The following is a 27920-nucleotide window of genomic DNA, read 5'->3' as shown; positions in this document are numbered from 1 at the left end:
AACCTTCATCATTCTCAGATGTCATCAAGCATTATCTATGGAAGGATGCTATGACCATAGAATATGAGTCTATTATGGAGAATGATGTCTGGGAAGTAGTTCCCAGACCCTGGACAAGACAATTGTTACTTCAAAATGGCTTTACAAGATAAAGCATGCAGCAAATGGAACTATGGAAAAGTATAAGGTTCATTTTGTTGCTCGTGGTTTATCCCAGAAGGGAGGTATAGACTATGATATAGCCCTTGTGGCTTCACAAGGATGGAACCTACATCAGATGGATGTTAAGACCGCGTTCTTACATGGTTCTATCAAAGAAGAGGTCTATGTGGAGCAACCTGAAGGATTTGAGATTTATGATTGAAAATATCATGTATGCAGGTTGAAGAAGGCTCTCTATGGGCTGAAGCAAGCACCCCGAGCATGGTATGAGAGGATCGATAGCTACTTGATGAAGCTGGGATTCACTAGGAGTGAAGCTGATCCTAACCTTTACTTTAAGGTTGAAGATTACAAGCCTCTCATACTGGTGTTGTATGTGGATGACCTCTCTCTAACAGGTGCAAACCCTCTCATTCACAAATGTAAGAGGGAGATGGCTTCTGAATTTGAAATGAACGACCAAGGACTTGAAGTGTGGCAGAAGCCAAGGGAAATTTTCCTATCTCAAGGAAAATATGTGGTAAATATATTGGAAAGATTCGGTATGATGGACTGCAAGCCTGTGACTACCTCGAGGATCTTAACTTTTAGAAGTTATATGGTAGTGATGTCGGACCAGACTTGGGAAATGCCTCTGAGTTTCAAAAACTCATTCGCATTGATGTTCTTGGTGAACCTCCGTCCGAACATATGTTTTGCAGTTAGCATTGTGAGCTCATATTTGGTTGAGCCTCACTGGATTGATGCCAGGAATCTTTTGAGATGTCTTCAGGACACAATCTCTCATGGATTAAGATACACTGTCAGAGATGTGAGACTACTTGGATATATTGATGCTGATTGGGCATGCAGTGTGGTGGACTGTAAGAGCACTTCCGAGTGTTGTTTCACCTTGGGATCTGCTTCGATATCCTGGATGAGCAGGAAGCAGAAGTCGGTGGCTTTGAGCACCGCCGAAGCAGGATATATTGTTGCTAGCATAACCTCGTGTGAGGCAGTCTGGTTGCGAAAGCTCTTCAGTGAGTTGTTTGGATTTACATTGGATACCACTGTGATTCTCTGTAACAACCAGAGGTGGGATTCGATTATTGAGGAATCCCGTATTCGTCAATTGCTCCAGCAGATAGACATCATCTGTGATATGGTAAGTCGATGAGCAAGGAAGCTCCATCACATTAAGATGATGTACAGGTTGATACACCTTGTCAAAGCCCCGAGGAAAGATCTAATCTATGATTTTCCAAAACGACTTGGAGTCGGCAAGAAACCCTTGTACAAGGGTCCTGCATGTTGCATACATTGAGCTCTGGGAGCTCTGAGGGCTTGCGGTTCCTACTGGAGCAACATACGACCACAGGGTGACTCACCCTCCCCTGGTGGTGCACACTGGAACAAGATGATTCGCTCTCTTGTGGGACAAGATGATTCGCTCTCTTGTGGAACAGGATGATTCGCTCTCCTGTGTAGCAGGATGATTAGTTCTCCTGTGAGGCCTGGATTGATGTGTTCTCCATGGCGATTGTAGCAGGATTGATGTGTTCTCCTGTGAGGCCTGGATTGATGTGTTCTCCATGGCGGCTTGGATTGATGTGTTCTCCATGGCAATTGTAGCAGGATTGATGTATTCTCCTGTGAGGCCTGGATTGATGTGTTCTCCATGGCAATTGTAGCAGGATTGATGTGTTCTCCTGTGAGGACATGATTGATTAGTTCTCTTGTCGAGGCATCCTACCCATGCAGTCTGAGACTCATGGGAAGTACCTCTCATCTGACCAATGAGCAGGGAAATGAAGTTAGGGACCATAGTAGTACCGATGGATGCATCGTTGTAACTACCGTACTCCCTACGCTAGGATGACCTCCATTGATCTGGGATCAATGATACTGGTCTGGGACCAGTGGTAGGAGTTGTACCATACTATGACGCTGACTTCGGGTCGGTTGAGACTGGTTTGGGATCAGTGGTACATACTCTGAGACTGACTTTGAGTCAGTGGAGGATGATATTGGTCTGGGACCATTGGAGTTGTACTCACTATGATGCTGACTTTGGGTTGGTTGAGACTGGTCTGGGACCAGTGGTACATACTCTGAGACTGACTTTGAGTCAGTATGATACATCCTCGATCATTTCTTCTTCTTCATAATTCGGACAAAAGCAGAGTAGAACAAAACAATGCAAGAGCAGAGCAGAACAAAACAAAAAAAAAGTACAGATCAGTGCAGGGCAGAACAAGACAAAGCAGAACAGGCAAAATAGAGCAGAGCAGGGCAAGGGTCAGGCTGTACAAGGCAGTGCATTTGATGGATGAATAGTAACGACCGATAGACAGATTGCAGATGAAGTTCTCCATGGTTGAGAGGGAGTGTTAAAATTGGCAACCAGGGCAAAACTTCATGTGGGTCATCTTATTCATGGCTAATAATATTTTTATTAGATTCCTCTCGTCGAGAGGTGCAGGATTGATATAAAGATCATCGTATTCCGATAGGTATTCATGGAGATATGAATTTATTTTGATTATGGAATTATTATCAAGCCGACCTACAACTCATGTAGGCTCAGAATCCCAACAGTCGCATCTATTCACCCACCAACGTTGTGTATAAATATAAGAGGAATTTTCCTCATTTAGACTCACTCATCTCATCACATCTCTCTCTCTCTCTCTACTGCGCAGATATGAGTCTCTTCTCTACTGCGCTGAAATGGGTCTCTCTCTCTCACACATGTGAAGCCGGAAGCTGTTGAATTCGAAGCTGCAACTGCAGAAGTAAAGATTGACTTGTGTGGCCTAGAAGATCTCCTCTTTGGAACTGCGCTGTAGGTTCATCTGAACCTCCTTTGAAAGCCGCAACTTTTGGTGGTGGAATGAAGTCAATCCGACGAACGGTTTGCAAGATATCGACTGCCCTAGTTTGAAGCCGGAAACTGCTGAAACTGAAGCTGCAACTGCAGAAGTAAAGATTGACTTGTGTGGCCTAGAAGATCTCATCTGAATTGCATTGTAGGTTCATCTGAACCTCCTCTGGAAGCTGAAACTTTTGGTGGTGGAATGAAGTCAATCCGACGGTCGGTTTGTGAGATATTGTTTGCCCTAGTTTGATAATGAAGCCGCTAATGCTGATGCTACTGATCTAGGGTTTGCTGCTGCTGAGATGAATCAGATTTATTGTACTATTTCTCTCTGCTGAATTATTGAAGATAAAAGAAGATTTGGTCAAAGGGTTTCCCCACACATTGTGGGGTTTGTCCCTGGCTAGCCGCCACATCTTGTGTCTCTTGTCTTGGCTTGTTTTCTGTCGATCGTTTAATGTTCTATCTGCACTTTACTTTATGTACATGTGATTGCTAATCGGTGGAATATAATAAGAAAAAGAAGTAAACTGTTATAAGCATAGAACATACCATAACTTAACAGAAATAAAGCAGATCAAGGTATTGAAGATCTTTTCAATCAAGGAAGCTACTGAAAGAAGCCTAGATAACCTACAGGTAAAATGAGGTAAGTATGCTTGTGTTTAATATTATAATATCATGTCATATGGTTGTAGGTAACATGGATCATTACTTCTATCTTGAGAAGCATGATCAAAAGAAGAAGGATCTCCTCCTCTGAAAGGATGCAGGAAGGCATAATTCACACTAGATGAAATCAACATAATATGTCCTCTTATGAAGTATGAGGTGGTTGACTACAATTCAGAAACACTGTTTGGAAGCTCCTGGGAATGCAATGTGTGAGGAAGGAAGAGATCGTGAGATATGCAACCATGATGAAGGCAATCAACATCCAAAATACCAAGAAGATTTGACTAGGAAATCTCCCAGAAAGATGTAAAGACTTTGATGAAAGTCTTAAAAATATGGCGACCCTTGACAATGGATATCTTTGGAGATGTGTCAACATGTATGCAGGATGCTGATACCTACAGGAAAATTTCATGATGAAGAACCATCTCAAAAGGTACAATTTGATATAATGTTATGTTTTGATTTCTTGAATAATATTTGGATGAGTTCATGTAGGGCTACTGGCACAAGAGTTGCAAGTACAAGTACAATTAGCATTCATGTGGTGGATGGAAATTCCTGAAAGAAACATGATGAGAAAATAGTATCCATATGATGAAGGTTCCAGATAGGTATCAAGAAGGCCACTTTCCATGAAGGAATGACATGACGAACCAAAAAGGAAAGTGGTGGATGACTAATGCTCTACAAGGAAGAAGCTCGACTGAATTTCATGACATCAAGGAAAGAAATTGATCAAGCAGTTGAAGGGCCCATGAAGAAGAAGCTATTGATGAAAAGGAGAGTCCCTAGTTAAGAGGGAGCTCTGACAAGTCCCTAATCAAGAGGGAGCTCTAACAAGTCCCTAATCAAGAGGGAGCTTGGGCAAGTTCCTGGTCAGAAGGAACTTGGGTGCATTCCTTTACAGGAATGGGCATATCTTCCCTAGTTCAGAGGGAGAGATAGACACAACATTCTTGTCTTCACTTGGGAAGAAAGAATGGAGTATTGGGTAATCATTTGGCATCCGATGCTCTTTGAGGATGTGTAGGGCATCCAAGATAAGAGAGGCAAGAGGACCGATATTCTTTGAGGGCTGGGAACCCAAGATAAGAATAGTCCTAGAAGGTCATACTCGGTGAACTCCTGGGTGGGTATGTATCTTGAGAGACAATGATGAAGGTGTCTATAATCATTGGTCTCGCCAACATTGTGCTTTGATCTATTAAGAGATAGAGCTGTTAGTGAAGGCGTTGCTATGTGACAATGTTGGTTATAATGATGCTATACAGATGGGTTACTAGTCTGACTCTTCTTATGAGATCTCTTCAGTATTGAGAATAGCCATGTACCATATATGAATACCTCCCTAGTTAAGAGGGAGTGTTGAAGAAAGTGTAACTAGGTTCGGTCTTCATAATGACTTGTAATTATGATTTTATGTAAAGAAGAAACAAATGTATTTATTGTATTCCTTGCATCATGGGTTTCATGAGCAAGAAGTGTTTTCCATAGGTCAAAGACTTCTTCTTGATGTCTTTAGGAATTTGTTGTCTTGTCATAAATATAATTAAGAAGTCATGAAGTCATGTTACACATGTAGAAGACGTGTCATTTATGTAAAAATTGCACTCCAAGACATTGTCACTATCCCTCTTGCAGTCGGCTAAAAGAAGGACAATATTCTCCTTAATATAAAGTCGTCTTATCTCCTGGATCTCATGTCGGCCTAAATAGCAAGCAAAAGTCACTATATATATGGAGTGACCTGACCTCATAAACGACAAGCAATTTTCGGACATATCTGATCTGAAACAATACGAATCTCAGAGCGAAGAAGATAAGGGTATTACAGTGAGGAAGGAAGGTTGCTACAAGTGCGTAGATGTCTCAAACATTCTTGGGCTAAGTCTGTCTCATCACTGTCATAGTAGCAAAGGACTGAAGACTGTCTTAGGACAATATCAATACAGTGAAGAATTGTATCAAGTGTGGAACTATGAGACCAAAGTTAGAGAGGCTCTCTTGACCTAAGAAAGAGATCAGTGAAAGCCAAGGACTGTGTTTAGGACTACGAAGAAAAAGAGACCGAGATTATCTTAGTAACACTGCCATTACAGTGCGAAGGAGAAGGACTGGAGTAATACAGTGCGAAGAACGAAGACTGTGATGTAAAGGTTGAAGAATGCAAGAGATAGTGACAAATGTCTTGAAGGTAAACTTGTGTCAACTGTCAAGTGTCTTTGTCAAGGGTCTTGGTATTCATTGATTGAAGTATCTATAAGAAGAGTTTTTGCAGGTTTTCCCCTCAAGAGGAGGGGTTTTAGCCCTGGCTTTGAGCCTAACAATTGTGACACTGATGTTATCGTTTTTGATAGCTGTTTGATGTATTTAACACTGTGATAATGATGAACAAAGATAATGAATAAAATCATAACACAAGCAGTTATCATGTAAGAGAATTTTGAATTAATGTTGCCCTACCTACCTTGGGCACACTACAATCAATGCCTCCTATTAGTGCCCCTCTTGAAGGTAGGACCTCGGGAGATCACACTAGACTAGGGGCAAAGGATAACCTCCCAAGTGAAGCATGGGAACAAGGGTACAATCAAGAGCAATCAATCTTCCAGCTTGGCCTTTGATCCATATTAGTATGCTCCAAAACATTAAATGAAAGCACCTTCCGATAGATGACCCACCTTCCTTAAAGGAGCATGTTAGATGGGAGAGAACACTAACTGGAGCATAAATGGAGAACTTTGATTTAAAACTATCTGTGGGCCATCATAGGGCTATTGGCTGGCTGACAAATAAGGAGAAATTTTTTCTCCTATGGGTTACCCACTTTTGGTAGGAAATAATGCCTAGGCCCTATTTTTATCTTAGAAGAGTGGAAATAACTCAAGAAATTAAGGGAAATCCTTTAACGCCCCTTGCTTACACCATATTTGCTGCTTTATAAATTTTCTGATTTGTGATATCTCTACTGAAGATAGTACTTGGAAACTTGTCCAAGGCCAAATGGAAAGAACTAATTATGCGTATGGCAAGTTTGTTTCAATATTTTCTGCACTCAAGGAACCTATCAGATTCAATATACCTGCCATATTTTTGATATTGTGAGCATATCTTAGTTAAGAAATTTGATCTGTATAAATATTTTTCTTCTATTGTGACGTTTTTCTCTGTTTCATGGTTGCGCATAATTTGTTTAACGAGATTTAGTGTAATTTTGTGTACGTATATTGATGAACCAACCGGGTTTTGGTATGTAGACCTAAATTGTGGACTCATTAGCATTTACTTATGAATTTTGTTTCCATTTTCTTCTTTTAAAGTTGTTATTTTACTATCTCAGTTTTCTCTAGATATACATTCATTCTGAAGTAATTTTACCATCAATTGCAGCTGAAGCTTCTCCATAATATTGGCAAGTGACTGCTTCAGGTTTTGTTATTATGTGCAGAGATGTCCCAATCAACACGTATTCAACAGTTTAAGAACTACATATCAGATTTAGAAACTAGGTATGGGCGAATTTCTTTTGATAAACAAACAATAAAATATCAGGGATATATCAGGGTGTTTGAAATAAGTGAAAATAATATATATCCAACCATATTTATCTGGGATAAGAACGCAGGTCTGTCAAGTTTAAATCGTAAACTTGGGTTTTACAATCTGTTCATGATTGTTTGGAGTGGCATGTAACAGGGGATCTGGACAACAGGTGCCAGAATTTCCACCAAAACTTGACTGGCTGAATGCTAGTCCACTTCGTCTTCGCCAGGTAATTCATACCATCTACGAAGTATTGCGTTTTTTGGCAGTTGATAAATATATGCCCAAGCTGCATTTAGTGGTTGATTTAGCTTTTATTTTAGTGCGTCTGATAAATTTGCTTAAGCTTTTGTATTCATTCCACAGCACAAAGCTTTCTGTTTCTCGGTAGAGTTTAGATTTAATGTTTTCTGAAAGGGTACAGATGAACATAACTTGGAAGCCATAGAAGCTTCATTTATTTGAATATGTACTGTTGTTGGACTGAAGCAGGTGTAGAAGTTTGCCATACTGATTATGATATTGAAATGCAACGATAATATATTTTGACATAACATGTGAGAGTAAAGTGATAACTGGTGTACTATTGGCTTTGCTGTAATATTGATTGCCATAGCCTAATAATAATAGGATATGTCCTTTTATAAATATAAATTTAGGCTACCATATGATGATTGATCTTTCTCTTATCTGTACTATTGACAGGATCTGCGAGGAAAGGTGGTTGTACTAGATTTTTGGACATACTGTTGCATCAATTGCATGCATGTGCTTCCAGATTTGAAATACCTTGAAAAGAAATATAAAGGAAAACCAGTAAGAATATTGAGCTTTGATATTCTGGAATTTCTTTATAATAGAAACCTTTATTGCTGTAGGTCATGGCTTATATATGCAACTGGTCTTTGTCTATTGTGCCTGAAACTGTAGATGGATTCACCTGCATCATCTTTCTTCGTATTTCTCATGTAGGTCTGTTTTTTGGCAATAGAAGAAAATGGGACTATGATGATGATGAATAAGTTGGAATAGTCGATTTGATGTTTGTCTAGCCATCTAGGTAACAGGAAGGGCCACTTTTTCTACCAATGGACACTCTAGGACGTGTTTGGCATGTGTCCTAAACACAAGACATGTGCCAAACATGTCCAACATGTGTCCTACCTGTGTCCTACCTGTTTGACTATAAAATATAGCTTTCACTGCTATTTTTTCACTTTCAGTTGTATGGAAAGAGCCTTTACAGTCTCTCTCATTGTGCAAGTGACGGGTAAAATTGAGATTTGAAGTAATTCCATCTATTTTGTAAATGTTCCATTTTTAAGGAACTTGGCTCTTTATATATATATATATATATATATTCCTATTACCGGGGTTGATGTGTCATGTGTCAAACACTCGTATTTCCATGTCCCATGTTCTCATGTGATGTGACTTAGCTAGTGAGAATGATGGAGGCATGGACTATCATTCATTAGCAGTTTATCACTAGCAAAGGTATATCAGAACTGTATATTTTATAAAACAGACCACAGAAGCATGGTTTACATGGTCATGATACTGTATGTTATCAAGTTGCTAACAGATCTGCCAAAGGCATTGTGGATCACATCTTTCATCACCCAAATTTTCGCCATAGGTATGATGGATTTTTACTTTGAAAAACTGTTAATTTTAGGTATGTTCTATGCTTAGAGCAATTTATTTCAATTTTGACAGTTAGTTCAATATCTTTTCCAGATTAGCAATCACATCAACATTATAGTAAACTGCAGATAGAACATAAACATAAATCACAGAAGACAAGCCAAGACAAGAGGACACAAGATGTGGCATTAGTTAGGGACAAACCCCAATGTGGGGAAACCCTTGATCAATTCTTCTTATATGTTCTTCAATAGTTCAGCACAGAGAGAGAGAGAGAGATAGTACATTTACAACAGAAGTCAACACTTTGACTTATCTAGATAAGAGCATAGATCATCTCTAAGAAGGTGATACATGAGATCAGTTGAAGACATGCTGCTTCAATTGATTCTCCAAGGTGACTCCTTCACCTATCATTGTGCTGCATCTCGTTATCATGCTACATCTCACCATGCTGCACCCATCATCACAATGTTGGACCTTATGACCATGCTGTACACATCAGACTGCTGCACCTTATGCTGCACTGCTGTCCCATGTGTCATAACCATGTTGTCATACAGCATGTCTCATGTGCTTGCAGCACCGTGCTTGCCATGCTACACCATGCTTGCCATGCTGTCCATGCTCCATCATGCTTGCTACTGTCCTATGTGCCTTTGCTGCCATGTCACAGTTGTCCCATGTATCTATACAGCACTATGTACCTTGCTGTCCCATGCATCTATACAACACTATGTACCTTGCTGTCCTATTTACTTTGCTGCACTAGTTAGCAGCTGTCCCACTTGTGCCACTGCTGCACAATTGTCATAGCTGTCCTATGTCATTAGGCTGTCCCATCAAAGTTGCCATCCCAACATGCTGCTGTCCCATTGTCCTATTTGTTAGTGACATTGCAGATCCTATGTGGCAGTATCCAACACCTTTGTACTGTTGTTCATGGACAGAATTCGATCACTGGTTAGGGCATCATCCTACAACCCTTATCCTCCATACAAATCAGCAAACCAGCCTTCTAAAGACTGCGGTTGTCCAAGGGAATAACCCTCCACACCTACGCTATTCCTTTTGGCTTTGTTTGATTGCGGCTAAGGCCACGCTGTCCCTACAGCCCCTTCACGTTGTCTAGGGCAGCCTTCACACTGTTCCTTTGACCCTTTATATTGCGGCTAAGACTCCGCTGTCCACACAACTGTTCCTCAACCTAATCTACCCAGCAATACGCACTTGGAAGAACCCTTACTTACCACACTGTCACCTACAACAAACCCTCACTGCAGCCCATAAACTTGACTGTGTTAGGGCTTCTCACTTGACCGCATCTTAGGGATTCTCACTTGACTGCGTCCTACGGCTTCTCACTTCACTGTGTAGATACTAGGGTTGTCCTCCTTGTAGTGTTAGGGCTGCCTTCTTTTCCTCCAACGTCTAGGGCTTCCACTCCAGATTTCTCTTCCACTAAAACCCAAGACAAGTGGAGAGAAATCAAGATAGAAGTGTGTGTAGAAATGACTATCATGTCACCTCTTTTTATACTAAAACATTGAGCACATGTGGGGTTTATTTGGTTGTTGGCCGACCTTGACGAATTGTCTTATGGCACAAATAAATTCATAACTCCATGAATATTTATCGGAATCGGATGATCTTTAGACCAATCCTACATCTCTCAATGAGAGGGATCCAAGAAAAATATCAGCTACCATAAATAAGATGACCCACATGGAGTTTGGCCCTAGTTGCCAATTTTAACAAAAACATAATTGTATTCTGGCTGAATTTGCTCTAAAACATTGTTTTGGTGCAGTTTTCATCTTTAGTCTTTTCTTTCAAGGTTTATTGATGCCAACTAGAACAATTGTTCCTTGCTTAATAAGTTGCATTCTATGTTGTAGGAAACGTGGCCCCCCTTGCGTTGCAGTCACGTTTCCATATTGAAACGCTGAAACATGACTAAAATGTGCTTGAAACTTTTGGTTCATATGAAACAGGTTTCACATGTGGGAAACATGTTTCATACAAACTGAAACATGTTTCAACATCTATACTTTCCAAATGAATTTTGTTTGATTTTGCCTTCATTTAATTGTTGGGATCTGTTACCGCTCCATTTAACAAATTACGAAAGATTGCACAATCCACTATGGTCGACACATGCAAGACAAAGGCCCATTGTCACCTCATCCTTAGTCCTCTCTCTTTAGGTCTCAACCAGGGTTGTGGGGAGCTCCCCCCTCGAACTTGCTCCCGAATCGCGCTCCGCTCGGGAGCGACCTCGGGAGTGTGCTCCTGAAATCGTTCCCTTAAAAAAAATTCCTCTCCCTGTTTTTTTAGGGAGCGTTTAGGAGCGGTCGCTCCTTGATCACTCCCTTTCGCTCCTTGAGCGAAAAATTAAAAGAGGGAGCGGTCGGGGATCGATCGCTCCCTGCTTTAATTTTTCGCTCCCGTCAGTGAAGAGGCTACGCGGCGCACGGGGAGGGTCGGCTGGCAGACGGAGAGAGACGGGTGGCAGACAAGGAGGAAAGGGAGGGAAGGGGAGGGGGAAAAAGGTTTAAAGACCCTCTCGCCTCCCATTATTTACCATTTGTTTTTGTTGGAGAGAGAAAGAGAGAGTTTGGAGCTTGGAGAGAGCAAGAGAGAAGAGCTTGAGTTGAGGAGGGAGATTGAAGGAGCTTGAGGAGCTTGCAAGGGAGATTGGAGCTTGGGATTGAAGGCCAAAGAGGTAGGATTTACACTCTAATCTAGCATTTTTTTTTTTATATGTTCATTGCTAAATAAAAATGTTCTCTTCTCTATTTCCCATTCCCATTCCTCCATTTTTTTGCAGACTCAAAACTTCAAACATCATGGCTATATGGCTTGGCATTCTCTTGTTGTTGGTTCATTTTTTTGTTATTATGGTGTTGGAGAGTAGAAGAAGGAGGGTTGATCATGATGAAGAGGATGAAGAAGTGGGTTATAGTGGATTTGATGAAAACCCTGGAGGGGAGTACCTTGGTGAGGAGGAAGAGAGCGGAGATGATGAGGGCACAAAAACCAAACATGACCAAACCCATTGCGGAAATATGTTTCTAGGCCTGAAGCAGGGAAAGGGGGTGGAACCACTAAATTTACATGCCCCCATTGCAAAATCACTTACACAGGTTCATACACCCGTGCTAGAAGGCACCTCTGTGGGAAAAGGCCATGGGATGGAGAAAAAAAATAGGAATCAAAACTTGTGTAAGTGTGTCAGCAACATAAAGAGCCAAATACATAAGGCAAGAGGAGGAAACCCAATATAAATCAAAAAAATCAAAGGGTTTCTTTGAACATAGCTCACAATCACATGCACAAAGAACTCCATCAACATCCTCCCATGGTAGTGGATATGGAGCCACGAGAACAAACATCCCTTTAAGGCGTAGAACCATATCAGTTTTCCTTGACGAAGGCTGTAGGAATGATGTGGATTAAAAAATTTACTGCTTTCTCTATGCATGTGGGATACCATTCAATGTTCTTTACTCACCTTATTGGTATGAAATGGTTTCTTCCATAAATGATGCCCCCAAAGGATACAAGAGCCCTGGGTATGACAAGGCTAGAACCGTTATATATTAATGATAAATGTTATATATTGAATTTTGAAAGCTTGAAACTTTAAGATTGATGAATCATGAGACTCAATATATTGTATGCTTCTAACTTGATAAATGTTATATATTGAATTTTGAAAGCTTGAAACTTTAAGATTGATGAATCATGAACTCAATATGCTGTATGTTACTAACTTGTGGACATGGTTGATGAAGATTATAACTTTTAGATGATTGATGTTTTTTTTTCTTTTTTTTTTTCACTACTGGTTCACGGATACCCATGGTTAGTGGGTCCGCTACGTCCAGGATCGAACAACGCTAGGGTGGACCCCACCCAAAGGGGGTCACACCCCTCGGCCTATTTACTGACCTGACCCCAAGAGCTTTCGGGTTTCGACCCTGTGACCTCCCATTGGCGAGGCACTTGATTGACCGATTGAGCTAACCCTTGGGGCTTAGTTGTATTAGAATATTCCTATTTAGTATCCTATTCCTACGTAGTATTTAATACTCATCTATTCTGTTATCTTTATTCTTTTAGGCAGTTTCTTAGCTGAAACTGATTGTTTCCATATTCTACATAGAAACTTGATGTTTCTATTATTGTAAATTCATTGTATTATTATTGAGCTTCTGCTTGCTCAAAATTAATTAATTCATTCGACATTCTTTTATGGTATCAGAGCCTGGTTAAGAGATTTCTTGAACAGTTATTCTCTCTGCATCCTAATCTCTTGAGTTCTTTCTTTCATTCCTTTCTAAGGTCGAGCCCTCTGTAAGCTAGGTAGCCTTCACTAAGTCTTAGCCTCGGCTTTGCTCACTGTGATAAAAGCTTACAGTCGTCTATCTCGATACAGAAATGGATTCTTTTCCTGCATTATTATTTTTTCTGAGGAATTAACTTTGTGGCGGTGACCGTTTCGTGGGTGTGGGATTCGTTTTCTGGCTGGCCAGTTTGTATCACAACCCGGTAACTATAAGATCGGGTGCTCACACCTTCCGTATCTGAACGAATACCTATATTATCTTGCCCGCGATAAGTTTGTTGACAAAGCTCTTTGATGATCTTGTTTATTGCATCATTCTCGTAATACACGTCAATTCCGACGGCTTTCCGGAATCAATTGCACGATCAGAAACCCCAGGAGCTGGATCGTGGTGTTATGGGCAGCAGTCTATTTGTCGTTTGAAGCCTTGTGTCGCTGGGTTGGGGGGCTGTTTGCCTCTCAGTGACGTGCTCCAGACACCGGTCTCATCGTGGTCCTCGTCTTTTCTATTGGTCAATCGTATGCAAAGAAGTCTGCACGAAAGCGGAACAGGAAGGAATAGAAAGCTAAATCGAAAGGCCGAGACGTGAAACTTTGACGGCATTCTCGGTTTATCAAAACGACGGCTCACGTATTTTCAGTCTACGTATTTTCAGCTTTAATTTTATGCGGATGCATGCAACCTCTTGTCATGGAAAATCTCGACAGAACTTTCAAAGGATCCGAAAATAGATCCCCTCCGCAGATCTGAATTATTAATTCTTCTTCGTCGGATATTTTGATCCTCAATGCTATATAAATCCTCATACGAATGTCCAAGCTTTATATGTATGTGTTGAGAAATGTCAACGTCACACTTGTGAAGGAGCCAACTTATAACAGCTGAAGCCGACATATCTGTGGACTGATACAGATCTGAGGCATGGTGTTGATTGACACTGGCACATATTCTTTTCTAGAACAGAGTGTGAAAAATTCAGCCTGAGACAGTTTAAAAAAAAATAAAAAAATTCAGGACTGTCCAAACTGTTATCTAGCAAAGAACTGAGTTAATTTTTGTGCAGTGGAACCTGCTCTATTGCTACCTTTTCTAGACTGTGGAGATATATTTTTGCTGGACTTCTGTATTGTCTTTTGGAAAATGGCCACGCTCACCAATCTGATGTTAGAAGGAAATCAACGCTTTAATGGCAGCAACTATAACATTTGGAAACAAAGAATGTTGACCATTTTTGAATACAGGCGTCTTGATCAGCTCATTTTGGGAAAAGAGCTTCGTCCCGGTACAGCTGGTACCGATCAAGATAAATTTGATGATCGAAATTGAGAGGCTGTTATGCTTCTCAAGCTCTCTGTCGCTTATGATCAGTTACCACAGATTCCTTTTGGCAAGACAACTGCCGAAATCTGGCAACAGTTGAAAGAACTGCACGAGACATCTGACAAAAGGAGAGCCTTTTTTCTCAAAAATCAGTTGTTCTCCATCATGATGGACGAACATATGTCTTTACAGGAACATCTCAACAAAATTAAAGACATTCGAGATCAGCTCGAAGCCATTGGTCGGACCATGGAGGAAGAAGATATGGTAGTCATTACTTTGAAAAGTCTACCGAAATCTTATGAACACTTCATAGAAACACTCAACATTACCACCACAAATGTTGATCTGAAGTTTCCAGAGTTATGTACCAAACTTCTGCAGCAGGATTGGTGGAAACAGCAGTTTGGTAGTGGTGCTTCATCAGTATCCTCGGAAAATGCATTCGCTGCAAAATATCAGTCCTCTCAGTCCTTTCAGCAGAAAGGCTCTTCTCAGCCTTTTGATCCTGCTAGGAAGAAAAGTGTGCAGTGTAATTACTGTCACAGGTTCGGTCACATGAAGAAAGATTGCCGACAGAGGATTGCTTCTGAACAAAAGAAACAGGGAGGGCCACATCAGACAGCAAATGAAGCAGAACATTCCGAGCAGACAGACTCTGCCTTTTACGCCTTTATGGCTAAAAGGTCTTCAGATCATGTTCCTTCCTCTGCATGGTACATTGATTCTGGTGCATCACGCCATTTCTCTCACAGGCGTGACTGGTTTATTGACTTCTCACCTTTCAGTGATTCCGTGGTATTTGGCAGAGGTGAAAAGTACACAGTAGCTGGCAGAGGTACAGTTCAAATTCAATCTGGTGGGCGCACACTCATATTTCTGAATGTATACTATGTTCCTGGTATGGAAATTAATTTGCTATCTGTCAGCCAGATTATGAGGAATTCTCCTCAGCTTGATGTTGTGTTCAGTGCACACAAGTGCTCCATTATTGACAGGGAGACTAGTCTAACAGTTGCTGTTGGCCTAGAGGACCATGGTCTATACAGGCTACTTGACACCGGTGACTCTCCAGAAGTGGCTCTAGCAGCACGTGTCTCTCCCATCAGCACTCTATGGCATCAGCGATATGGGCATCTAAATATGCAGTATATCTCTCAGCTCTCTCGGGAGGGACTTGTGTAAGGATTACCTGATATTCAGACTCAGCAGTTGGGGGTATGCAGCGCCTGTCAAGCGGGAAAGCAACATCGGTCTTCATTCAAATATGGAGAATCTTGGCACGCATCTAAGGTACTCCAGTTACTTCATGCTGATATTTGTGGTCCTATGAATACAGCTTCTATCACTGCTTGCAAATATTTTTTACTTATTGTAGATGATTTCAGTAGAAAGATGTGGGTGTATTTTCTAAAAAATAAATCTGATGCTCTTAGTACCTTTCAGAAGTTTAAAACCTTAGTCGAAAAAGAATCTGGTTGTAACATCATGACCCTTAGGACCGACAATGGGGGGGAATTTTGTTCCTCAGCTTTTGCCAACTTCTGTGATATTCATGGCATCAAACGTCAATTAACCACACCTTACACTCCTCAACAGAACAGTGTTGTCGAGCGTCGCAACCGCACAGTTGTTGAAATGGCTCGTTCCATGTTACAACACAAGAGTGTTCCAAACAAATTATGGGCTGAAGCAGTATTTACTGCTGTTTATCTTCTTAACCGATCACCTACTCAGGCTGTTAAAGGGAAGACTCCTGAAGAGGTTTGGTCTGGCCGTAAGCCTAAGATCAGTCACCTCAAAGTATTTGGCTCAGTTGCATATGTTTGGATTCCACCTGCTAAGCACTCTAAGTTGGATTCCAAAAGCCAGAAACTCATGATGACAGGTTACAGTGATCATCACAAGGCCTATAGGCTGATAGATATAGCCACCGGTCGTCTTAGCTTCAGTCGGGATGTAGTATTTGATGAAGACAGAGGATTTTTTCAGTCTTCTTCTTCTAAGCAGTGTTCTGAGGATCAGCCTCACAGTGTTCTTCTTCCGGTCGGTCCACCTGATGGGACGGATGATGTAGCATCAGTATTTGATAACACTCTATCTGAGCTTCCTCCAGAAAATAACCCTCCTCTTGCTGCTCCTATTGATCTTGAGTCTTCTTCATCTCCTCCTGATATTGGTTCCTCTACTCTTCGGCCCAAATGGTGGGCTAAAACCATTGGTGATCTCCGGGATGATGAGCTTCTTGAAGGTAGAACTTCTAGACATAAGAACAAACAACAGTCTACAGTCAATTTTGCTCTTATGGCTAACCTTCACAGTATTTTTGAGCCTCAAACCTATTCAGAGGCTAAGGGTACATCTGAGTGGGAACAGGCTATGGAAGCCGAATTTCAGAGTCTTCAGAAGAATCACACATGGACACTTTCTGATCTTCCAGCAGAAAAAAAACCCATAAGCTACAAATGGGTGTATAAAGTGAAATACAAAGCTGATGGCACCCTAGACAAGTATAAAGCTCGTCTTGTGGCTCGAGGGTTCTCACAGAAGGAAGGCATCGACTATGAAGAGACTTTTGCTCCTACAGCCAAGATGAGTACCATAAGGCTTGTCCTTGCTCTCGCAGCGCAGTTCAATTGGAAAGTTCATCAGATGGATGTAAAGAGTGCTTTCCTAAATGGTGATCTCCAAGAAGAAGTCTACATGACGCAGCCTCCAGGATTCAAGATTGCTGGTCAAGAACAGAAAGTGTGTCGATTAGCTAAAGCAATCTATGGATTGAAGCAAGCTCCTCGAGCTTGGTACATGAAAATTGATCAGTATCTGACAGATCAGGGTTTTCAGCGGAGTCCATCTGATGCAAACCTGTATATCAAGCATACTGGTGATGATATCTTGCTTGTGGTTGTATATGTGGATGATCTTATCATTACTGGCAGCTCTGCACATTTGATCCATGGGATCAAACAAGATTTATGCAGAACTTTTGAGATGACAGACTTGGGACTTCTTCATTACTGTCTGGGGGTTGAAGTTTGGCAGACTGAAAATCATATCTTTCTCTCTCAGTCCAAGTATGCCAAAAATCTTGTGGACAGATTCAGAATGCAGGATTGCAAACTGGCCACGACTCCTATGGAACCAGGGCTCAAACTATCATCTCAGTCATCCTCTCCTCCTGTGGATGAAACTTTATTCAGGCAACTAGTGGGCAGTCTCATCTATCTTACTGCCACCAGACCTGACATCAGTTTTGCAGTAAGCTATATCTCCCGCTTTATGTCAGCACCTAAAGCTGATCATTGGATAGCAGCAAAGCGTGTGCTACGATATGTGCGTGGTACATCTGATTATGGCCTCCTATATACTCGCAGTTCCAATCCTATACTCAGTGGTTACACTGATTCTGACTGGGCCGGTTCGGTTGATGAACGTAAATCTATAGCTGGGTATGTGTTTAGTCTAGGATCAGGTGCTGTTACTTGGACTAGTAAGAAGCAACAGGCAGTGGCTCTCTCCTCAACAGAAGCAGAGTATCGGGGAGCAGTTAAGGCATCCTGTGAGGCAGTTTGGCTTCGACGTATGCTTGCATATATGCATGTCTCCCAGACAGGGCCTACATCTTTGTTTTGTGATAATCAGGGAGTGCTCAAACTTGCCAAAAATCCAGTCTTTCATGAAAGAACAAAGCATGTGGAAACTCACTGCCACTACATTCGGCAGCTTGTTGAAGACGGCTCAGTTTAGTTGCAATATGTTCCCACAACAGAGCAACCTGCCGACATCTTCACCAAGCCTCTTGGTCCTGATAAATTTGTAAAATTCAGAGGATCTATTGGTGTTGTAAATAGATTGAGTATTAAGGGAGAGTATTAGAATATTCCTATTTAGTATCCTATTCCTACTTAGTATTTAATACTCATCTATTCTGTTATCTTTATTCTTTTAGGCAGTTTCTTAGCTGAAATTGATTGTTTCCATATTCTACATAGAAACTTGATGTTTCTATTATTGTAAATTCATTGTATTATTATTGAGCTTCTGCTTGCTCAAAATTAATTAATTCATTCGACATTCTTTTAAGATGATTGATGTTATAATGTTTTTATGCTTTTTATATCTAATTCATCATTCTACATGCTTTTGTTGACATATCAAATATAAAAAATATATATATTATATAAAAGTTCGCTCCCGGACTGGGAGCTTTTGAAAATGTTGCTCCCGCTCCCGCTTCCGCTCCTGCTCCCAATTAACCTTGGTATCAACTCCTACCACAAGGCTGAGGGAGGCTTCCCGTAGTGCAACTTCAACCAACTACTATAGGACCAATGCCTTATAATGGAGTCCGATGGCTAAATGGAGGAATTTTGTATTTGCCGTTCTGCTGGCCTAATATATAAATTTGCAACACAAGGTTAGGTAAACCAACACTCAAGCACACCAAAACTAAATAGAATTTACCAAGAAAATTATAGAAATTAGTGTATTAAAAATATGCTAACTAGAAAAAATGTCTATTCTATAAATAGATACTTGGTTAGACAAGCTCTTGAACAAAAGTGTCTGCTGTCCTATTTTGACAAGTCTGTAAATTTGCAAATAAAATTTCTAACAAGCAGCTAAGACTCAAAACATTCATTAGATATAGTGCATGAGTAATGGATTTTGGTCTTGTTATCACGCTTTCCTACACCCTGCAAAAATGAGTTTGGAAAATAAAGTATGATAAGTGTTGAAAATTGGCAGGTAAGGGATGAATTTCCTTGAACAAAATATCATTTCTGACAATTCTAGAGTGACTTTCTAAAAATAGAAAGGCATGACTTTCCAAAAATAGTAAATCACCTTACCTCAATTGGTAGTCAAGTATAGATGATGGAAAATCACTAAACTTATCCTTAATCAATCTTAATTGTTCAATTTTTATTTAATCATCAATATTATCATTAATCATGCCACTTCGCACCTCTCTCTTGTTGAGAATTCAATAGGGCAATGAATATGTTAATTCTCTTAACTTGATAACTGTTTGTGTTACCTTTTACTTATTAGCTTTATTCGTTATTATTCCAATGTGCAATACATCAAACAACTAACAAAATAGTAAGAATAGTGACACAGTATATAGGCTGCAAGCCAGGGTCAAAACCCCTCCTCTTGAGGGGAAAACCCGTAAATCTCTTCTTTATCTTTCAAATCTTTCAATTGATGAATACCATGACCTAGACTCAGACAAATACCCTCCAAGATCAAGTCTACCACGGCCTCCTGCTGCAATTTCTTCGACCTCCCAGTAGATCCAAAATTCTACTCCCCAGTAACTGCTGCTGCTTCTCTAGGAGACTTCGATCTCCCTCTAATAGCCTTCCTCTTGACTTCACTTGTCTTGACTTGAGTCTTAGGGCTAGTAGGATGCCCTAAGAGACCTTCGCTTGCCTTATTTTCTCTTCTCCTTCAAAATCGAACCCCAGAAGTTCCAGTGCAGAAACCCTAACTTCGATCCTCCTAGAAGAATAGATAAGGCCCAGAAACTTCGACTTCTTCAACCTCCTCTTCTTCGAACTTCCTTCTTCGACTTCTTCTTCTTCTGCTCCTTCACATAAGAGATGAGTGAGTGAGTTATCCAAATGGAGGACGCGTTCCTCTTATATATAGGCTTCTTCAAGGTTGGACGTGGCTCTTCATTTAGGCTGACTTGATCTTGGAGGTATTTTGACACTTTAAAGACAAAATAAATTTTTCTTTACACTTTACAATGTGCCCATAGGGTCTTCAATATATAACAATGACTCTTATACCTATGACAAACCCTAGAAGCACTCAATGGGTGCTTGACCTATAAAATAATAGAACTTGAGCATGAAACCCATGCTCCAATAATAATAATAATTTCTTTTTCATTTTATAATTATAAGAATACCTTTCATACTTATGTAGACTGAACCTAGTTACACATTTTTTCAACATCTCTCTCTCTCCTCTATGGCACTCATACCCCTCTCTCTCACTTAATGATGTGTTACTCTCTCTCTCTCTCTCTATTAATGGATTTGTTGCACTCCTCTTACACTCTCTTACACACATTAAAGTCTCGTCATAAAAGATTCCTCTTACGCACTCTTCAATGCATATGTTACACTCTCTCTTTTAAGGCATGCGTACTATAAGATGCCAAATTGTAACGCTACTGATTTGTATTGAAAATTTTTGTGTGGGTTTGAATGTTCAGTGATAAATTTCGTCAAACATGTTGTTTGCACTTTGTTATAGGTGTTCCTTTGATTTTTGTTTGTTTAAAAAATGCTTTCATCACTTATGTGCACCAACCAACATTCCAAAAACAAGCATACATTCACTATAACAACTCATAAATTCAAAACACTGCTGATATGTGATAATATAACCCACATAATATTTTTCTCATTGAAAATATGAATACACAGTGAAGGAATCAGAAATATGGAACCTGATATTTGATGACAACCATTAATAAAGATACAAACAACAGTTATAGTGCCTCTGAAATGATAGTCTTGTACTTGGCTTTGAGGAATATGATGCAAGGAGATAATATGCAGGCCCAACACTTTATACCAGTTCTCAGTAACCCAGAAACTCTCCACACTGTAACTGGTTCAAACCAATGTTTTAAAACTCCGACTCGGTATCGACTCGACCAGCTCGATTTCAATGACTCGGTCGTTGTAAAAAATAAATTAAATATTTTTTTTTTATAAAAACACATAATTTTAAAGATTTTCATTCATGTTTCCAAACACACAGCATTAGAATATAGATAGAAGACAACATATGTTCAAAGTAAGCTCATGAATATATTCATTATATCAAAATGGTACCCAGTGCACTGTCCAATACATACACGATGATGATATAGAGATCAAAACAAAAACACATAACCAAGGAGGCTATAAATGACCTCTACAACAAAAGTCTATGACTAGTACTACTGGCTACTGCTAGAGTTGCCAACATCATCTGGCTTAGTGTTACTTGGGAGTGGGAGCGAAAGTGGGGAGTGAGAGTGAAAACAGGAGCAGAAGCGACATTTTCAGAAGCTCCTGGTTTGGGAGCAAATCCCAGAGGAGTTCGAAAACCAATGTTACTAACATCAAGGTACATAGAGGGATTGGTGCTCTTGATTAAATACGAGTTCCATACCCTAATACATGACAAAATTCAATGGAAACATTGCAATCCTCCAATCCTGAAATCTTGAAAAACTGATAAGTCTGCTGGATTTTGAATGAAATCTAAAATTCTGCTTTCTCCATATGAAATCCAACGAGGTCGAAACCACTCTCAAACATCCTGAGTCATTTCATGGTAATGTTAAAAATTTAAGTAAAAGGAATGTCACTTTTACTTTAAGAATTTAACATTACCATGAAATTTGAATAGCATATCAATACTAGGAGAGGGGAATGGAACCCAAATAGCATTTAACTAATTTATAAAACACCTTGGAGTCCCTACCAACCAGCTAACAGTTAAAATTAAAAAAAAATATCAAAAATCACATTTTTTTTGGGGTTACAGGCCGCATTCATTGACTCAGCCGAGTTATTGCGGAACCGGCTAGGTTGACCGAGTCATGACTGGCTTGGCCGAGTTATTGCGGAACCGGCCAGGTTGACCGAGTCATGACTGACTTGGCCGAGTCATGCAATAACTCGACCGAGTCAGTCATGACTGACTTGGCCGAGTCATGCAATAACTCGACCGAGTCAGTCATGACTCGACCTCTCGTTCTGTTTTTTCTGCCGGGTCACAAAAATTTTCAACGACTCGGATCAACTTGGCCGCTTCAGATTCAATTCGGCCGAATTTTAAAACACTGGTTCAAACTTTTAGTGCTACCACACGATCAAACTAACAAGCAACCACTGATATGATGGCACTTGAAATGTTATTCCCATTAGCTTATGACCAATGCAGCTCCCAAAGCAATGTGACACACTCAGGTAGGGAGATACATAACTTCCAGGCTTAAAATATTAACCACGAACAAATTGAAATAAACAACGACTCAGCCAATTAATACGTCCCTCATACAACAATATGCTCGCCCCTTATTGCTCATAATTTGGCATTAGTCAATATTTTCACGCTCATCACTAATTAGACAAAGATTTCATCCCCAGAACAAAGTGATTTGATTTCATTCAGCTCCAAAATCGTCTAGGGAACTGTATGATGATATTCCATCTTCTCACCAGGGGATTCGACCTAGAAATCTGAAGAAATTCGACCAGGTTCACTTAGAGGGAGTTGGGCCTTCCTCTTTGTTCGAATCTTGTTAAAATTGGCAACCAGGGCAAAACTTCATGTGTGTCATCTTATTCATGGCCAATAATATTTTTATTAGATTCCTCTCGTCGAGAGGTGTAGGATTGATATAAAGATCATCCAATTCCGATAAGTATTCATGGAGATATGAATTTATTTTGATTATGGAATTATTATCAAGCCGACCTACAACTCATGTAGGCTCAGAAGCCCAACAGTCGCATCTATTGACCCACCAACGTTGTGTATAAATATAAGAGGACTTTTCCTCATTTGGACTCACTCATCTCATCACATCTCTCTCTCTCTACTGCGCAGATATGAGTCTCTTCTCTACTGCGCTGAAATGGGTCTCTCTCTCTCACACATGTGAAGCCGGAAGCTGTTGAATTTGAAGCTGCAACTGCAGAAGTAAAGATTGACTTGCGTGGCCTAGAAGATCTCCTCTTTGGAATTGCGGTATAGGTTCATCTGAACCTCCTTTGAAAGCCACAACTTTTGGTGGTGGAATGAAGTCAATCTGACGAACGGTTTGCAAGATATCGACTGCCCTAGTTTGAAGCCGGAAACTGCTGAAATTGAAGCTGCAACTGCAGAAGTAAAGATTGACTTGCGTGGCCTAGAAGATCTCCTCATCTGAACTGCGTTGTAGGTTCATCTGAACCTCCTCTGGAAGTCGAAACTTTTGGTGGTGGAATGAAGTCAATCCGACTGTCGGTTTGTGAGATATGGTCTGCCCTAGTTTGATAATGAAGCCGCTAATGCTGATGCTACTGATCTAGGGTTTGCTACTGCTGATATGAATCAGATTTATAGTACTATTTCTCTCTGCTGAATTATTGAAGATAAAAGAAGATTTGATCAAAGGGTTTCCCCACACATTGTGGGGTTTGTCCCTGGCTAGCCACCACATCTTGTGTCTCTTGTCTTGGCTTGTTTTCTGTCGATCGTTTATTGTTCTATTTGCACTTTACTTTATGTACATGTGATTGCTAATTGGTGGAATATAATAAGAAAAAGAAGTAAACTGTTATAAGCATAGAACATACCATAACTTAACATGGTATCAGAGCTGAGGTGAAGACAACGCTCGAGCAAGAGCAAGAGCAATCATTGAAGAGAAGATTGGCAAGGCTATCCTAAAAGAACTATGGGGTCCTCAACACTCTTTCCTGCCGAAGACAAGCTCCGTGAGAAAGCTGACTATCACGGATGGAAGATGTCTATCGATCTAACCCTTGAAGATCAAGGAGTGCTGGACCATGTAAGAGGCAATATTGTTGAGCCTTCATCAAATGCATCTGCTGCTGCCTGGAACAAATGGAAAAATGGAGAAGTCAAAACAAAGAAGATCATCCGGGACTCTATCAACAAGCGCTTGGTGGCCTACATCTCTGATCTAGACACCTCCAAGGAAATCTACGTCAGACTGGTGAGTTTATTTAAAGTTAATGATGCAAATCAAGTTTTGTTTCTTAGAAATAAGTTGAGGGAAATCAAGAAGGGTAAAGATGAAAGTATGCAAGCATACTTCTTAAGAATCACCGAGATCAAGAACGATCTCCTATCTATTGGGGAAACCATTACTGACAGAGAAATGGCACTCACAACTCTCGGAGGATTACCATCTGAATGGTATGTGTTCAGGACTACTCTTCTGAACAATAATGTAATTCCTAGTTTCGAGGAATTAATGGCTAGATGCATTCAAGAACAAACAAGGGTAGAAGAGCAGGAAATGCCCTTGCCTAAAGGTCCTCCTGCTGCTTTTTCTTCTCATGCAAAGAAAAGAAATAATTCCGGGACTAAATCAAAAGGAAAGGCTGGACCTAAGGCTAGAAGAAAATGACGATGTTACATTTGCGATAAAGCAAGTCACTATGTATGAGGTCATGAGCATCATGGTAAATGAGATCATGGACATAAAGGGCAACATGAGATCATGGACATATAGGATAGCATGATGATGATGCACACTAGTTTGAGCAGCATTACGATGGATAAAATCATGGACATGGGCAGCATGTTGATAATCATGATTAGAGAAGCATGGTACAGTATGCAGTGGTGCAACTCGAAATCCCTCTGATGGCAATCAAAGGAATGACAAATTCAACAACAAAGGTAAGAGGAGAGCTGGGAATCAAGGAAGAGGACAAGCATTCAAGAAGGCTAGAAATTCCAGGATGTATGAAATGCACCTAACCTCAAAAAGAACCTAGTGTCCATCTTGGCAACAGAAGACAAAGGCTACAAGGTAACCTTCCGCAATGGCAAGGTACGTATATGGAAAAATAATGTTAAATATGCCTTTACACTTGGGTTTAGTTTTGATTCATTATATCAGGTCGATGGAAGTCTACTAGGTGTCATGTCTTATGACACATCTCTTCAGTCCGAACTTTGGCATCAGAGGTTTACCCACCTTCATTACAAAGCTCTACCCGATGTAAGACAGATGGTAACAGGGATGTCCGAATTCCAAGTAGAGAAAGAAGGTGTATGTCCGGGATGTGCCAAAGGAAAGCTCAAAAGGGGACCATTCCCCTCAAGCCAAAGCAAGACCTCCGATATATTACAATTGGTTTACTCAGGCATACCTGAGGTTGTCATTAAGAGGGAGTCTACTACACCACATACTCCTAAGCAGAATGGTGTGGTGGGAAGGAAGAAGCACACGATGATGGAAGCTGTCCGGGCCATGCTACATGATCAAAGACTTCCAAAGTTTCTATCGGCTGAAACTACAATCACCGTCGTATATGTACAAAATCGATGCCCTCATTAAGCATTGGGTTCCTAAACTCCTGAAGAAATGTTCACCACCGGTCAAAGGGAAGTCGTGATTAGTCATGATGTCACCTTTGACAAAGATATGGCTCTCAGCAAGGTGGACAATCTGCTGACTTTGAATAGCTCTCAAGAAGCCGACACCAGGGAACCGAAAGAAAAGAATGATGAATCAATGCCTGATGTAGAAGAACCCATGGATCCGATTGATCCTCATCCACATGGGCCTTCCTCTTCTAGGAAGAGGCCTTCATGGCTTAGGGGGATACTTGATGATGCTGAAGGACATGCTGCACCCTGAGGAACCTTCCATCAAAGTAAGAAACTTAACAGGTATCAGGGATACCTGACCATCATGAGCACGATCATACAAAATGAACCTTCATCATTCTCAGATGTCATCAAGCATTAACTATGGAAGGATGCTATGACCATAGAATATGAGTCTATTATGGAGAATGATGTCTGGGAAGTAGTTCCCAGACCCTGGACAAGACAATTGTTACTTCAAAATGGCTTTACAAGATAAAGCATGCAGCAAATGGAACTATGGAAAAGTATAAGGTTCATTTTGTTGCTCGTGGTTTATCCCAGAAGGGAGGTATAGACTATGATATTTGCACCTGTTGCCAGATATACGACCATCCACTTGATCATAGCCCTTGTGGCTTCACAAGGATGGAACCTACATCAGATGGATGTTAAGACTGCGTTCTTGCATGGTTCTATCAAAGAAGAGGTCTATGTGGAGCAACCTGAAGGATTTGAGATTTATGATTGAAAATCTCATGTATGCAGGTTGAAGAAGGCTCTCTATGGGCTGAAGCAAGCATCCCGAGCATGGTATGAGAGGATCGATAGCTACTTGATGAAGCTGGGATTCACTAGGAGTGAAGCTGATCCTAACCTTTACTTTTAAGGTTGAAGATGACAAGCCTCTCATACTGGTGTTGTATGTGGATGACCTCTTTCTAACAGGTGCAAACCCTCTCATTCACAAATGTAAGAGGGAGGTGGCTTCTAAATTTGAAATGAAGGACCAAGGACTTTGTGGCAGAAGCCAAGGGAAATTTTCCTATCTCAAGGAAAATATGTGGTAAATATATTGGAAAGATTCGGTATGATGGACTGCAAGTTTGTGACTACCTCGAGGATCTTAACTTTTAAAAGTTATATGGTAGTGATGTCGGACCAGACTTGGGAAATGCCTCTGAGTTTCAAAAACTCATTCGCATGGATGTTCTTGGTGAACCTTCGTCCGAACATATGTTTTGCAGTTAGCATTGTTTGAGCTCATATTTGGTTGAGCCTCACTGGATTGATGCCAGGAATCTTCTGAGATGTCTTCAGGACACAATCTCTCATGGATTAAGATACACTGCCAGAGTTGTGAGACTACTTGGATATACTGATGTTGATTGGGTAAGCAGTGTGGTTGACCGTAAGAGCACTTCCGGGTATTGTTTCACCTTGGGATCTGCTTCGATATCCTGGATGAGTAGGAAGCAGAAGTTGGTGGCTTTGAGCACTGCTGAAGCAGGATATATTGTTTCTAGCATAACCTCGTGTGAGGAAGTTTGGTTGCGAAATCTCTTCAGTGAGTTGTTTGGATTTAAATTGGATACCACTGTGATTCTCTGTAACAACCAGAGGTGGGATTCGATTATTGAGGAATCCCATATTCGTCAGTTGCTCCAGCAGATAGACATCATCTGGGATATGGTAAGTCAATGAGCAAGGAAGCTCCATCACATTAAGATGATGTACAGGTTGATACACCTTGTCAAAGCCCCGAGGAAAGATCTAATCTGTGATTTTCCCAAACGACTTGGAGTCGGCAAGAAACCCTTGTACAAGGGTCTTGCATGTTGCATACATTGAGCTTTGGGAGCTCTGAGGGCTTGTGGTTCCTACTGGAGCAACATATGACCACAGGGTGACTCACCCTCCCCTGGTGGTGCACACTGGAACAAGATGATTCGATCTCTTGTGGGACAAGATGATTCGCTCTCTTGTGGAACAGGATGATTCGCTCTCCTGTGTAGCAGGATGATTAGTTCTCCTGTGAGGCCTGGATTGATGTGTTCTCCATGGCAGCCTGGATTGATGTGTTCTCCACGGCGATTGTAGCAGGATTGATGTGTTCTCCTGTGAGGCCTGGATTGATGTGTTCTCCATGGCAATTGTAGCAGGATTGATGTGTTCTCCTGTGAGGACAGGATTGATTAGTTCTCCTGTCGAGGCATCCTACCCATGCAGTC

At 40.8% G+C, this 27920-nt stretch overlaps 1 protein-coding gene across 3 annotated transcripts in view; it reads left to right on the top strand.

Moving 5' to 3' along the window:
- Positions 1 to 27920, top strand: part of LOC149231281 (haloacid dehalogenase-like hydrolase family protein) — a 574449-nt gene that overhangs the window by 218444 nt on the left and 328085 nt on the right. For 2 of the 3 annotated variants that reach the window (XM_089379151.1, XM_089379149.1), the window contains exons 11-13: positions 7146 to 7206; positions 7394 to 7469; positions 7946 to 8056. In XM_089379151.1, the coding sequence (XP_089235277.1) occupies positions 7146 to 7206; positions 7394 to 7469; positions 7946 to 8056 (248 nt within the window). The remainder of the gene's footprint in view (positions 1 to 7145; positions 7207 to 7393; positions 7470 to 7945; positions 8057 to 27920) is intronic. The other variant, XM_089379150.1, reaches the window with a different exon arrangement.

Source organism: Pinus tabuliformis, chromosome J, assembly GCF_031772625.1.
Source record: "Pinus tabuliformis cultivar Carrire ecotype Pingquan chromosome J, CPIR1, whole genome shotgun sequence".
Taxonomy (NCBI): Eukaryota; Viridiplantae; Streptophyta; class Pinopsida; order Pinales; family Pinaceae; genus Pinus; species Pinus tabuliformis.
The sequence above is the reverse complement of the archived record's forward strand: the minus strand, read 5'-3'. Positions and strand labels throughout refer to the sequence as shown.